Source organism: Lagopus muta, chromosome 3, assembly GCF_023343835.1.
Source record: "Lagopus muta isolate bLagMut1 chromosome 3, bLagMut1 primary, whole genome shotgun sequence".
In the NCBI taxonomy this organism is placed as follows: domain Eukaryota; kingdom Metazoa; phylum Chordata; class Aves; order Galliformes; family Phasianidae; genus Lagopus; species Lagopus muta.
Genome location: NC_064435.1, coordinates 57,896,277 through 57,911,971, shown reverse-complemented (window position 1 = coordinate 57,911,971; position 15,695 = coordinate 57,896,277). Strand labels below are relative to the sequence as shown.

The 15,695-nt window shown below is 34.6% G+C and overlaps 1 protein-coding gene across 4 annotated transcripts in view; it reads right to left on the bottom strand.

The window, feature by feature from the left end:
• ZNF236 (zinc finger protein 236) overlaps nucleotides 1-15,695 on the bottom strand; it is a 67,429-nt gene that overhangs the window by 38,047 nt on the left and 13,687 nt on the right. For all 4 annotated transcript variants that reach the window (XM_048939225.1, XM_048939226.1, XM_048939223.1 and 1 more), the window contains exons 5-11: nucleotides 13,839-13,963; nucleotides 11,069-11,241; nucleotides 9,639-9,785; nucleotides 8,366-8,437; nucleotides 4,499-4,702; nucleotides 2,791-3,019; nucleotides 478-750 (exon numbers count right to left, since the gene is read on the bottom strand). In XM_048939225.1, the coding sequence (XP_048795182.1) occupies nucleotides 478-750; nucleotides 2,791-3,019; nucleotides 4,499-4,702; nucleotides 8,366-8,437; nucleotides 9,639-9,785; nucleotides 11,069-11,241; nucleotides 13,839-13,963 (1,223 nt within the window). The remainder of the gene's footprint in view (nucleotides 1-477; nucleotides 751-2,790; nucleotides 3,020-4,498; nucleotides 4,703-8,365; nucleotides 8,438-9,638; nucleotides 9,786-11,068; nucleotides 11,242-13,838; nucleotides 13,964-15,695) is intronic.

The window sequence follows — 15,695 nt, the reverse complement described above, 5'->3', positions numbered from 1 at the left end:
GATATAAACAATAAAAATCATATCAGCACCCAAGTTTTAGGGTATGCAATGCAAGGTTCTTAAAGTATCTAAATCAGCAAGACTACCATACATCTTACAGCAGAAGATAAAACAGGAAGTAAACAAATGGCCATGAGTGGCATAGTGAATTTATTGAAGACTGTAGAGAAAAGAATATGCAGATTAAGATAACTGACTAAGCTAAATCAGAATCCAAATTGTACGAGTTGATTATGTATTCCACAGAATCTAATACGCTCACAATATCAACATTAAAAGAAGAGCTGATTCATCAGAAAACTAAACACTAGAAAGCTACAGAAAAAAAATCAAGTTCATCATAAGACACTAGAAGTTATTTACTGTACAGTAGATGGTACGGTAAGCACATCTGTAATTAAGCAATTAAAATTGTGTATTTTCCTTTGAGGCCTCACTCACATTATAGAAAACACAAATGCAGCTTTGAGACCTTACCTGTATGTAGACGTATATGAACTTTTAAACTCCCTGAGGTGGAAAAGCATTTCATACAAAATTGGCACTTGAAAGCTTTAATGCCAGTATGTGTTTTTATGTGTGCTGTGAGAGTACTCTTAACGGCAAATGCACGAAAACACTGGGGACACTTGAATGGCTTCTCATGGGTATGAATGCGAATGTGACGCACTAAATCACTCGGTTTTTTAAATTCTTTAGAGCAGTATGGACAAACATGCCACCTTATTCCATTTTCTTCACGTATAGAACCTGGAAAAAAAATAAAAACATTTGTGACTGAAGGATTTTAACCATTTTTTGTTTCTGAATTTCACTGTACTGTCACTATCATACTGAGTAATCTGAAAGAATGTGAAAACATTTTACAGATGCTACTAAAAAAAACACTCTGTAGGATAATTAACTTCTTTGTCAGATACATTCAATAGCAATGAGCCATAATGAGAAGATCAAAATCCAAGAAACTCCTGTTGAAATTCAAACATTTTTATGCTATTGAAAATGAAGGGCAAAAGAAGAAAAACAGAGCTAAAAATGTAACTCCACAGAATAGCAAGAAACAGTTCACAGGCCACTCTGAATATAAGCATAATGCAATCCAATATACCTGTTAACTTAGAAATACCACATTTAACACAAATTTATCCTGCAGTGAATGTAACTCCAGAATCATAGCCACACTCACAAACTAGTTAAATTATTAGACATTCACTGGATATTTTATATGGATCTTCTCAATATTCAGTAAAGCCGTGAATCCCTCTGAATCCCTCACAGTTCTCAACTATCAGTACAATGTTCTGCTTTTATCTCCATTTCTAATCAAGTTCATGATGTGTATTTACTAATATTGAAAACAGCATCTGGATTATATGAAAGGCAGAGCTTACAGTTTGGCAGGTAGGGAAGGATTTCACTTTAGCCCAATAGAGCTATGGAGAACATAAATTTACAACTAAATCACTACTTTCAGGTTACAGACTTGCACTATAATTTTGTCATTTTTAAAGGAATAAAATTCTGTTAAGAGTTGCTCTGAATGCAATTTAAGGCTATTTCTCACAAAAGTTGTTTGATGATCCAAGAATTCTATTACAAAGCAACAACATACCTCTACTGCTGACAAATGACAAAACAATGACAGTGGAAGCTTCTGAATACCATTATGTCTTTGTTCTCTTTTAAATTCAAATACACTGTTTAATATATGAGATATTTACTCATTTAAATCAGTTTATAGGCACACCATGTGAACTGTGCCGGCACAATTATTTTTTTTAAAGTAACAAATAAAGACTCCTGTTTGACTGTATGGCATAGACATATTTTTGTTTGCAGTAAGGTATTTGTTATCTTTACACACACAGAATAAAACAGTTGTTATAGGCAGTGGGAAAATTTAATGCTGATTTTTATCAGTTACGCAGGGCAAGCTGAGGGGTTTTTTGTTTGCTTTTTGTTTGGTTGTTTTTTTTTGGTTTTTTTTTTTTTTTTTTTTTTTTACACTCTGGATCAACTTCTACATCCCTTGCAAAATAAAAATGCATAATGAACATATTTATGAAGTTACTAGGGACACAGCCAAACGATTGGCCATCTCCAACAGGCCAGCCTCTGAAGTGCAGCAGCCATACTTGGAACAAAGAACTTCTAGCAACCTTAAAGTCCAAGCAACCGTAACACTAAACCTGCAATGAAGCACACTGTGAGAGAATATAGACTTGTACAAACAAAATAAAGTGTGGAGGCAGGATATTAACCTGTATCTACGATGACATAATCACATGAGTACTACCATCCCAAACATACTTTTCATCAAAAGCACTATCCACAATGCCAATCTTTACTCCTCCTTTCACAGACTGTATCAGTAGCCATTGCCTATATGAGGCAGCAGCACTATACCTATGCGAGGCCTCACTTCCAAAGACAAAAAGGAAAGCTTGCAACAAGTCTCTGCTCCAGCAGATACCACAAAATCCCAATTAGCCTCAAAGAACAATGGGGAAAAAGGTATGGAAAATTTGTATTTTATAATTTTATGTCTTCTATTTTCTCTTCTATTCCAAGAACTTTCGGAAGATTTCATAGTATAACTTTACTTATTGCTACTCTGCCAACTAATGAAATTCATAAATGACGTTAATCATAACTTACACAAACACTGTATTTTAGATAACGTAGATGATCCACAATATGTTTTGAGAAATCCCTTTATGAAGTCATCAACATCCCCAGAAATACTGCAGTCCTTACTGCACAAAAAGTAGCAAACAGTAGCAACATTACCAGGTAAAAATGGCGATTTTTTCTTAATAACCTTTTTTTCTTTTTTATCCAGTTTATCTGTGCTCTCTTGTTCCTTATCTTGTTCTGCATTATTAGAGTCAGCCTGATGATTTGAGAGAGTCTGGACATCTGTGTTCTGATCCTGGGTCCCAGGAGTCTTAGCTTGGCTGCAGTCAGTAGAATGTGCGGAGACAGGAATTGAAGACAATCCACTATTCTCTAAAGCTTGCTAGATGAGGGAAAATAAAAATCTTCAGACTAGAATAGAAGCATTCCCCACTTGTACCAATTTTTCTGAAATGACTATTCAGAAGGTACAATGCAAATATAATTAAAGGACTCACCTTTCAAAAATGTGCCAGCAGTCTCTATGGAGTCAGGCATTTGCCAGGAATATATAGCTAAGTCTTATACCCACTACATAAGATAACAGTTTCCCATTAACATTCAAATTTGAAGCCCATCAACTTGGAGAGAAGCCATAATTGGTATAATGAAAATGGAAGATGGCTATAATGAAAAAGGTAGCTAGGGAGACACCAACCCTAGAGGTGTTCAAGAAATATTTAGCCGTATTGAGGGACACGGTTTAGTGGGAAATATTGGTGATAGGTGGACAGTTGGACTGGATCATCTCAGAGGTCTTTTCCAACCTTGGTGATTCTATGATGTGATACATCAAAAAGAGATCTGGAAAACCTCAAAAGCCTCTATCAACAAATCATGGATAATTGTTTTACTGAGGCAAGAGCAACCACCCATTTTACGTACATCAGAAGAAACAGAGAGGATACCTCCATGGATGCTACTGCATCTGAGAAGATCTTGGATTAGAGACCTCAAGAATTCATTTCAATAGGATGGCACAAATATTTAATCACTTGGAACAAACTTTTTTTTATTATTTTGTACAATATGTGTAGTACACTAAATGTTCATGCCTCAAACATTACTTTTTCTCTTCTTTTCAACATAGCTATCAAAACTACAGTTGTAATTCTGTATGGTTACATACAATTTTTCACGCATTAGAGATTTAGTACAGATAACACGCAGAACCTGAACAGAGCAACATAAAACATATGGGTCTTCCAAAAAAGAAATGCAAGTGGTGTTTAACAGGCTAGGTAAGAATAGATTAAAGGTTTGCAGGATATCAGCAATGCTACAGATGAATACACTCCACTTGCTCCACCCTGTTTGCATCTTTAGGCAATGGAGGCTTCAAAACAAACACATAGTTGAACTACTGCCCTACAGCTCTTCCACTACACTACACAGTATTTCCTACTGCCAACATCAAGGACATATGATGGGCTAAACAAAACTCAACCTAGGAAGGAATTTGCACAGACAGTAAAGAATCAAATAGCCCATATTAACTCTAGGAATCATTACCAATGGTTGCACGACAAGCTGATTCTAGGCAAGAAAAAGAACCAAAACATCCACATATGGGTGTGTCCACAGCTTTCTTCTGCCATGAAATCAATATCTGCAATCTTCCTTTTGCTATATTATGTAAAGCTGTATCTTGGCATGTTCCATTCCTATTCAATAGATCTTTACAATTCTTTCTTAACCAATAAATCATTTGAAAATGCTGAAGGAATGCTACCCTTGAAAATGCTGAAGCCAAATATCACCAAAATAAAAATGATGAGTAAAACTATTGAAATGTAAAGCTGTTACCATACACAGCTCTTACCTGCAAAATATCTCTGTTGAGTCCCACAGCAATGTTGAGCTGCTGACCAGGTTGTTGAGGCTGGCTATTTTCTACAGCACCTGGTTCTGATAACTCAAGGAGTTGCTGGATGACATCAGTTACAGCCTGTTGTCCCTGATTAGCAGTAGCTGAAGACACCTGGTTTTCTGTCTGCTGAAGAAGTGGAGACCGGAAATGTGTGGCCTGAAACATACAGTAGTACATTTTTAAAGGAAGATGAAAATACACATGAACAGTGCCTGTTGGGCTCCTTATCAACGTGCATAATCAAGGAAGAAGCTGAAATTTATGTATGTAATAACAAAAGAACCTTCAACCAGTCTACAGAACCCAGAGATCAACTACTGAATTCCACATGTATACATCACAAGAAAGACGCACAATGCTGTCATGGGATTCTTTTCGTAATTTACATTGTACTGAAACAAGTCCCTTCAACAAGTAACCTTCTATTAGCTGAGATGTTTTGTATGGTGTCATTAGTATTGTTACACTGAAACACTTCAGACCAAACAAAGCGCAAACTTGTATTCCTTCACCTTTCAACCTTCAAAATCTCTCAGCTTTAAGTGGATCCGTTTATACTTTAAAAGTTCAAATACACACAGAGAGCCATATCAAAATAATCAAAAAATTCTACTCTTGAAATCAAATGTATTCAGCACTGATTAGATCACTGTATCTTAGCCACCTTAGTAACGAACAGGTAGAAAAGACAGAAGAAAACAGTATTTCCTTTAAAAAAATCACAAATGAAGGCTTTCTGTTCCCTCTCATTTATATACTTTTCTATAAGAAATAGACCGCAAGAGCCTACTGCAAAAAAAGATGTATTTATATATCAACAGGCACTGGAATTCCATTTCTCTATAACACTCTCTATAATACTCCAGATATCTGCTTCAAACATTCACTTCCCTACCTGCAAAATAATCACTTCCAGGCATGAACATATATATATAAAGTGTAAAAAACACTATATTCCTCTGGATCATTTCTGACAAGAAAGAAATCTCAGGTTTTCTGCACATTGTATTTCTCTATTTATCTTTCCCAGATATTTTCCTTATATTGATATATTACACTGGACAGTTAAAATTACACTGTCACCCTATTTGAGGATGAACAATGAAAAGTTAGCTTTGTATCTGTTATATCCTGAGTATATCATTAAATACTTATGTTTTTGGACAAGAGTATTAAAGCACACCCTTATCTCATTACTCTTGCACGCACACAGCAGAACGGCACTTGCTATCTGATTGTTTTTACCATTAGTTTGTCTTTCACTTCACTAGTGAGAGGGATGAAAAGATGGAGTCTTTTCAGATTCCAATTTAGCAGAAGTCCAATCAACATTTCACTATCTGTTTTACAAAAATAAAATACATCATGTGACATTTTCACTGAAACAACACTGAAGCAAAGCATGTAGCAATTCCTTATAGAAACCACTTTTCTCTCCAAAAACAGAGAAGCTCTAATACAGTGGGAAGCTGAGACTAAAAGATCTGTAAAATCTTCCAGGGCCCTAAAACAAGAAATCAGTGTTAAAATAAGGAACTGCTTGACATCATCTTGAAAATTACAGCATCACATATCTTCAGCCAGATTGTTCACATATTATACAGCACTTTTATATCCAGTCTCACAAAGGTAATCTTTTTTGAAAAAATAATATGCACGCATACACAGTTTGTTTTTAATCCTACTAAGTTAGCTTCTTCATTATGAAGAGTTTTCAGTGTTCTCTTTCTAGGTCCCCCTCAGAATACTTAAATATCTAAGTATCAAACAGTACAAAGTGTCATATTATTACTTTGTAATTCCATATTTCTTCAGTTAGAATAATGAACCTTGTGATCACATTTGGGCTGTCTGACCCGCTGAGTAAAACAGAGCACATGCTCTGGGTCAATTACTTGCCTAAGATAAACTACCATAATTTCTACAATCACTGCAGCAGCTTTCTCCATTGCTATCAAACTTCAGGAAGTTACTCCAACAGTACATCATCCATACTAAATTCTATACATTAAGTGTTAGTTTGTCTAGCTTAGGTCCTCAAATTCTTTTTCTTCCTCTTTTAATAAAAAGGATTAGATTTTTCCCTTTTCTGCAAAACAGAAAATTAAGTGATTATTAAATATTTCATCTGATGGGCAAAGTAGATAGAGCTCCTTTAATCTTTTTGATAAAAAACACATCGTGCAAAACTTTGGGAATTCTAATTGGTCTGATTCCTCTTGTATTTTTGAATACAGTTCATAAGAAGTGGACACTATAAACAGACATGATAAAAGCAAGAATTGTCAGAATGGAATAGAAACTGCAGATAAATTTTTCACTTTGACTTAAAGACTCTTCCCAAACTTTGTGGGCAAGGAAAACTTCAATTTTAGCTCGCATATTATTTATGACCTATTCAATCCCTATTTTAATGGGATTTTATATCCTTTGAATATGGCCTGCTTCCTTTTTCTACAGCGTGCGATTTTATTCTTGTTTCAGAACACATATTGCTTGTTTGTACCCTAATTCACCAAGTAATCCACTGACTTGTCTTCTTTATAAATTACAACTTTCATATCATACAGATCAATGATGATTTTATATCCAGGTTGCTGATAAAATATTAACTTGTGTAGTGAAAATTATTAAGGGACTCAATCAGAAACAAAGTAACAGTGGTGACTCCCTGTAAATCCTATTGAAAATTTTCAGGAAGTTTTACTCACAATGCATAACATTCAATATGATGTACCATTCCATTTGAAAGTGGAAAACATTTTTGCTTTTTATAAGCTTCAGCAGAAGAAGAAAAAGAAGACTCATTAAGGGTGCAACAAGAAAACTAGCTCTACTTACAAAGTAAAAATAAAAAAAAAAGATGCTACATACAAGAAAAGCACTTACACATTTTTTTTAAAGCCATGTATGATACATCATACAGTTCCATGGAAGAATCAGAGCATTCATCCTAGGTCAACAAATCAACAGGAACTGTACATAAACAAGCAAGCTGTGCATCTGACAGCATGGAAAAAACAGGTTTTACATTGAAGGACGTTAAAGGAGGAATATTTGAAAACATAAGGCAAAATTACTGTTGATTCATCTTGGTTTAGAAGTTTATAAGTTTCAGGTGATTTCATATGTTCCTTTCCCTCAAAATTCCTATAAATGTTACATTTTATCATTACTTCTTAAAAATAGAAGGTACCCTGGCAAGGGGAAAGAGAATTCCAGGTTCTTCTCTGCTGAATAAGAGTCAGGCTCTTCCCTCCCTGGTTTACTAGAACTAATACACATAAGTTGAAGCTGATTCTGCAAAATTGCATACAAACACTTGGTGGCCCAGGAGCTACTAAGGCATACTCTTGTGAAGATGCAAGCTTGAAGACCCTAAGACTAAAAATGAAATTAGAGCCAGCACTCTCACTTGCTATGCAAGAATATCAGGCAGTTCTTGGAGGAGGGAGCAGTTAGGTACCTGTTGGGAGCAATGGATCTATCAACGGGATACACAACAGTGTAACATCTTGTGTATCAGTAACAGTGTAACATCAGTGTAACAGTGTAACGCTTGCCACCATTTCTGAAGAACTAAAATGCTTGATCAGAATTATGAGCTTCAAGTTGTGTAACAAATGTGGGAATACAATCCATATAAGATCTGTTCAATTCCTAAATACCCAGTTACACTGATCAGAAGTCTGCCTTCATCTATTAGTTGACAAATCTATCACAGAGGACAACTGCAAATTTTTTTCACCAAGAAGCTGACAAAAGTCTGTGAAAGTTCCACCTGTTTTTAGCCTTGACAAACGAAAACTCTATACTTACGTTCTTCCACTTATTATCAACAGGTTGCAAAAGATTAGCAGGAGATGTTGTTAAAGGCTGGGTGACAGAGTCCTACAAATAAATTTTAAAAAGCATTTTTAGACTTTTAACACCAGGAAAAAAAAGAAAAGAAAAACAGCAGAAGTATCAGTTCCACAGCTCATTTTCCCCACAATATGGGCTAAGGACAGAAAAAAAAAAAAAAAAAAAACTATGGGGAAAAAAATGCAATTGTACATGTAATCACTAGTGTTGCTTCATAGTTTTATATACATTAAATAAACACAAATTACAGGAACTGGTATCAGTTTCACCTGAGCTATAAGCTCAGATGCTGCAGAAGACAACAGCAGCCTTGCAGTAAGTGTATTTTTCAAGATGTACCTAAGTATGAGAATAATATGAATTCTTCAAATCAAGTGACTTCAAGTTTTGGAACGTATATACTAAGGACAATCATTGCTCATCCTCACATCCATATCAAGGGATGGCAGAGACATACCACAGACTTCAGCACAGGACAAGTACAATGGGAGATTAGCTGTTAGAGAAGCTCTGCAAGTTGAGACCAAACTGAGGAAGACAGTTCTTATCTCAGAACACCAGTGCTACCACCTTTCTACAGCAATAAAAAAAATTCATCATTAAACCTCTGCAACTTCAGATACTAAATTAAATATAAAGAGTTTAACACTCTCACAATACATCAGTCAATTTTGTTCTACTTGTTAAGCTTTTTAAGACGAATTCTGTCTTTTCTATTTTGCTTACGCTATTGTATAGAGTTATTCCTTTCCATTGCCTTCATGCAAGCAAAGATGGACACATGAGGCAAAAATTATTGTAACACACTTCTCTAATATCAATATGCAATTCAAAAGGAAAATAATCAATCAAGCTAAACAAAGCAAGAAAATCACAGCTGGCCAGAGAAAGGAAATATTTGGTAGTAAGAGTTTTTTTTTCCATTCTTCCAATTAGTTATGTTACATAGAGAGAAAACTTCTCTTTCCCATACAACCTGCAAGTACCAAAGCTATACTTGAATTAGATGTAGAATAAAATGGTCACGTTTTCATCTAAACCCTCAAATTATAAATGCTGGTGTTTCAATACACAAATTATTTTTTTTTAAATGGCAAAACTTTGAAAGAGCAGAAGACATAAGAGAGGTCAAAACCAAAAACAGCTGTAACCATATGAAGAATTACTGGTTAAAACACAGACCTACTTAAACGCTTAAGGGGATTTTTGTGATTCAAGTGAAGCTTACCGCTGTAACATGAGATACATCTGTTGAAGAGCTTGCAGAATTCTGTGGACCACCCATGTGCATCTTGCTGATATGCGTGTTTAAACTACCCAAGCTTTTGAAGACACAGCTACATTCTGTACAGTTGTAGGTAGGGCCATTCTTCACCTTCAGGAAAAGGAAGAAGTTGAAGTACATTTTCCCTAAAACTATCTAATTTTTTTGATCATTATTTATCCAACTAACAAACATACACTGCCATTATAAGAGACAAAATATTTTATTTCCCCAATTTATTGATATTCTGTTATACAATCAGTTTGGAATCTTCCTGCTACAAAGTTAATGGTAATCTGCCTGCATTACTCACCTATTACTGCTTTTCAATGTTTAAAAGCACCAGAGAGGAAAACAAATGTCATCTGGCGTATGAGGCCTCAAGATTTCTCTTTCCTTAATATTTGCTACTATTACATACTTGGAAACAAAACCAAAATGCATCTTTATCAAATAAGACACGCTTGAAAATTTAACAACATACAAAATGCAAATTCAAGTTAGGGAAAACAAGGGGAAAAAAATGCAAGTTAAAAAAAAAATGCATCTTCTGTTTATTTCTTCTTTTTTATTTTCTCTAACAAAGATGATATTCTATATGCAGCAAAAAGAAAGACAGTTGCCTCTACCTATTTATACCTCCAAAATCAAAGCTAGGTCTCTGTTTATGAGTACTGCCATCTATGAAACATTGAAATCAGAAAGATAATTACTGAAAAAGATTGCTCGGTCAACACTGCTCAGAAGACTACATTACAATACTACAGCAGTGCCTTCAGTATCTTAAAACTTGTCTGTCACAAAGAAAAAAGTATCAGCATAAAGAGGTCTATGATTTTTGTGGCTTTAAAAACAAAACTTATTTTGCAACTTCCTTCTTCCTGTAAAGGAAAAGCTTCTAAAGGGGGCTGTAAGATACACTATTCAAAGACAAATATGAACTGTGCTTTATGTTGGAGCAAGCAGGTTGCTATTGGGATTGAAATTACTCAACATTTTCTACTTTGCTGTTTACAGCTTACTTTGATCTGATTTTAGCCCTCAATCTCCTGAGACTGCCACAAATGCCATTTTTAGCCATTAAAAAAAAAAAAAAAAAAAAATCACAATTATGTTTTCATCTTCGAATGTTCTGAAAAAGCAATGGTAAATGAAGGCTTGGCTACTTATCCTAAGAATCTGTTTATGCAGATTAAGCTATTCTAGGAAAGCTGAATTTGCAGGTAAAACCAACAAACCAATAGCAATACTACAACAGAAAATCTGCATTGGCTGCAGAAAGCACCAGCGTGCACAGGAATAGCAAACAGGACATTTTAAATACTGAAAACAAAAGGTTAAAAACCAATAAGCAGTATATTAGCACCAACCACTTTATGAATAATTGTATTTACCTCTGAATGAACTCTCTGTATGTGTGATTGAAGATTGCCTTTCTGAGAAAAGGCAGCAGGACAAAAGGCACAAGCATGGGGTTTTTCACCAGTGTGCTTGATCATATGGGTCTGCAACGCCCCCTTCTGGTTAAAGGCTTTTCCACATTCACTACATTTAAACGGTCTTTCACCTAAAGGAAAAAAAGTTTAAAGGATTTCAACATGTCTTAGCAGTTTCCTGTACGCATAATGAAATTTTATCAGCTAAAATAAAGTACTGCATACAGATAAAGGCATGTACGTAATTACAGGTTTAAAACAGATACATTATTAGGTGATATTTTTGTGAAGAGTGTTCAGAACAGCTTTCCTTAGTTCAGAAAGCTACTGTGCAAATGCACCGGAGGAAGAGAAATGTGAAAAAGCAAAAAATCTGTCCATAAAAAATTCTTACAGAAACACTGAGAAAGATGTATAGCCTCCACCCTCAACGAGTATTAACAGTTATTCAATTCTTTGCAACCATCTATCCCCAAAAAGTGAAGTCAAATGTTATTATTATTCAAGATACTGTATAGACTTGCTCAAAAATTAAAAACCTTGAATGTTCTCTTTCAATATTTCATTTAGTACAAAACACGAAAGAAAATCCTAGTTAATGATGTTTGAGAATCTGCTGCTATTCCCTGATGTTAAGTGTGTTCAACATTGTATATACTTAGTTATTTCCACACTGATTAAACATAAAAAATAGTCCCCACAAATCTTAAGTGACGAAATGTAATGGACCTACATTAACTCATTACAAAGCAGTTATACACTGACATAAAGCACAAAATCCAGTACCTTGCCAGCTTTTGTCTCAATTGACTCCTAGAAATCTCCACTGTAAACTCAGCATTAATATATATATATATTTTTTAATGAAACAGTTCAACAGTGATAACTCCAAGACCCTGAAAAAATTTGTTACTTTGCTCTGCATACTTCTATAGCAAAATCACTACAGACATGCTACATCTAGCTAAAAGATGTGAGTAACAGCATGCGATAAATATCAGATACATATAATTTAAATGAATATTTTATATTACTTCTAATGATGTCGAGAGCTATAATTTGGTCTAGTTTAAAAAGATTAATTCTTAATTAATCTCACTGTTTGCAGAAAAAGGCAGTTTTCTGGAACAGGTTACAAAGAACACCGCAGTATCAAATCTTAAGGAATATACATTTTCTGTTCTATTGCCTTTGAGTTCAGATGATTTCTTTCAAGTCTATGGGTTTTGGTATGGCATTTTTAACACAGATTAAAATACTGAACATGTAAAGGCTCCAAATAATAGGTATAAGAAAAAAAGTAATGCAATTACAACACCAGTGTATGCACTGTAATAGCACCACAGGCATGCTCTTTTCAAAATTAAAGGAACACATATTCTAAAGTCTCACAAAGATTTAGTACCTCAAGTAACTAAATTCAGTCTGTCTGGCATTCAAAGCAATAATATACTTTCAATTAAATTGTTATTTCCTAACTGCTTGAAACTTAGAGTGACCTATGGTCATGTGCAGATGGGGACAATCTATTTTCTGTCTCTTGTTTCATTCTGCAGAAGAACTACAAAAGTTCTTCAAGCTTTTAAATTTTACAGAAGTGTCCTCAACCAACTGTAGTTTTGCCTCTTCAATTCTGGTTAGAATAGGTATAACAATGTATCTACACAGACTCTAAAACAGTAAAACTATTTTTCAATGACATTTGTGAATGTTATTTTGATGTAACCTTTAAAGCAGGTGCAAGAGTGACCTCCTGTGTCATTGTATCATGACTAAAAAAATCTTTAAAACTTGAAAAGATTCCTATGATAAGGTAACACAATTGAATTCTGTGGGAATTTTTATTTCTCTATTGGTCAACAGTAATTTCCACATAGAGTGACTCTTCACATGATTGCCTGCACACATGGCTAATGCAAAGAACATTATGCACTTACCTAATTTACTACTTATATTAGCAAAAAACTAAACAAACAGCAATTTATTCACAAGACAGAAAACAAGTTTTACATCACTGGAGAACCTTTTGTGAAGGTTTGGTTTAAAGCCAAACTCATATTATATAATGCATGGCTGGTTAAAACTTTAGAACTAATACCACAGTTCCAGGAACACTTCCTCTTAAACTTTTGCATTATTTTCTACTGCACACTTTCAGTTATTAATATTGCTTAAGGGTTAAACAAATACATATATTTATTACAGTAATTTAGCCAAAAACCCTGCTATTCATTCCACAATGAATATTTTCTTCAATTATCAAAACTGAAGTCTAAGCTTACCACCTCCTAAGCTTACTTTGGGCATCTTGAACATGTCAATTACAGTAAGTTCAGAATACATATAGCAGTAACTTTAAACACATCAATTAAAAAAAAAAAAAAAAAAAGCAAGGCCACTATGTTAGAAGTACTATTCACTGTCTTAAATTTCTACTATTTTTGTGATGGTAACTTTCAGAATCTGTTTGCAATTTAAGATCTTAATTAGAACAGTCCCTTGATCTAGGGACTCAAATTTTCTGGCCCACTGAAACTTTAGGTACCAAAACAGGTATTCTGCAAAAAAAATAAAAATAAAAATAAAAAGAATAGTATGAACTACTTAAATTTTTCATAATAACAAGCCAAACACATTAACAGTACTTCCACACCCCCACACATACAAAAGTATTCAGCATCTCTCAGGTTAATGAAATTTTGTGAAATAATTATTTCTACAGTCTTACCTGTATGAATTCTAACATGTCGAGTTAACTGACTTGGTTTCTGGAACGTCTTTCCACAGTGAGGACATGAATAGGTGAACCCACTTCTGTCAATATTTCTGTTATAAGACCTGGTATTTGATACCCTGTCATTAAAAAAAAAAGTTAACATTAAAGTATTATTTTGAAGGAGCCCATTTTACAGCTTTTTTTTTTTTTTTTTTAAACAAACTTGAAAAGTGATGACAATATATACAGCATCAGCCACATCAGTGAAAATAAAACCTTTAATAATATTGAATGATTGATGGAAGGTACTTGGAGTACTTTTCTAGGCCTACCCAGATAATACAAATAATTGTACAGTTATTTCAGCAACCAAATTGGTAGATCTTACAGGTTCTCTAGAGAATTTCACTGTAAATTCATCTAGAGTGACTTCACAACTATGTTTTCTATGGGAACTTTCAACACTGCAACTCATTTCTGTTTCTTGCACACAGCAAAATCTTTGTTCTTAACTACAAGTGCCTTATGAACCACCGCACAAGCACAGTTACTTAAGTCTAACAAGAACACGTTAAGGATTTAATATCTCAAGTATGTATCATGAACTCCAAAGCTACAGTAACAGATACGTAGACATGTAATTGATCTCTGTGCAAACCAAACTGATCAATAATGTAGAAAAAGAACACCCGATTTAACTGAGGGGGGAAAAAAAGTCAAAAAGCCAGGTGGCCTTAAAGACCATTACAACAACTCAATGGAAACAAGAAGCAGTAAGCAAATCAATGCGACATCTACAGCACTCCACAATTTCCATAATGCCTGAGAATTTACATCTATATGGTAATTCAGCTTGGCAGTTCTGCTCAAAATTACAGATTTAAATACCCACTGTTTTCCTGAAAACCAGAGAAATAAGAATTAGCTAATATGGATCAGATGTGCAAAAATATACAAGCACCTTGAAGCACAAGCTGGTATAACAACATGAAGAACAGCAGGGAAGTTACAGTCTGTGCAGGAGGAAATCTACACTTCTCAAATGATGCATTTTTTCTCCTCTAAAAGAATACAATGTCAATTTAACAGGCAGTACATTTTCTTTTCTAGTTACTTGAACTTTTACATGCATTTTAAAACAACTTTTCAATATTCTTGCAGAACAAGCAGAGTCTGGACAAAATTGTTACTGATACACGTTAACTGTATCTACTAAAATTTACTGAAGTATGCAGAATAAAATCTGCTAAAGACTGAAGAGCAGTAGAGACAGCACAGCTCCGCCACTAGAGGTGTTCAAGGCCAGGTTGGATGGGGCCCTGGGCAGCCTGGTCTAGTATTAAATGTGGAGGTTGGCAGCACTGCCTGCGGCAAGGGGATGGAGCTTCATGATCCTTGAGGTCCCTTCCAACCCAAGCCACGATTCTATGAGTAGGACAGACTTTAGAAACCATCCTTCTTTTCACCTCAGGACGACAGACGTACACCAGCCTGATGCACTCTTTGAGGAGAAATTACATCTGTTTAAACTATAGCTGTGATATTTTAACAAGGAAATACAATACATGCCTCCAACTTGAAGACAGCTGAAGGGATTTCAGCGTTTACAGATACATTGATAATTTTAAATTATGGATTTTGTAATAGTTTTTATTCAAATATTTCAGAGAGAACAGATACCTCTAAGGAAGGGGAACTACATTCTATTTCTGGAAAGAAAAAATTGAAAATATTAAAAGCCTTGCTTCCTTAACTCCTAAGAAATCCTTGAAGCTTATTTTATAATGAAAAGCAGGAAATAAATAATAAGATCTTTACCTACATATGTAGGTCCTTGAACCTTAAATAAATATTATACTGTATACTGTT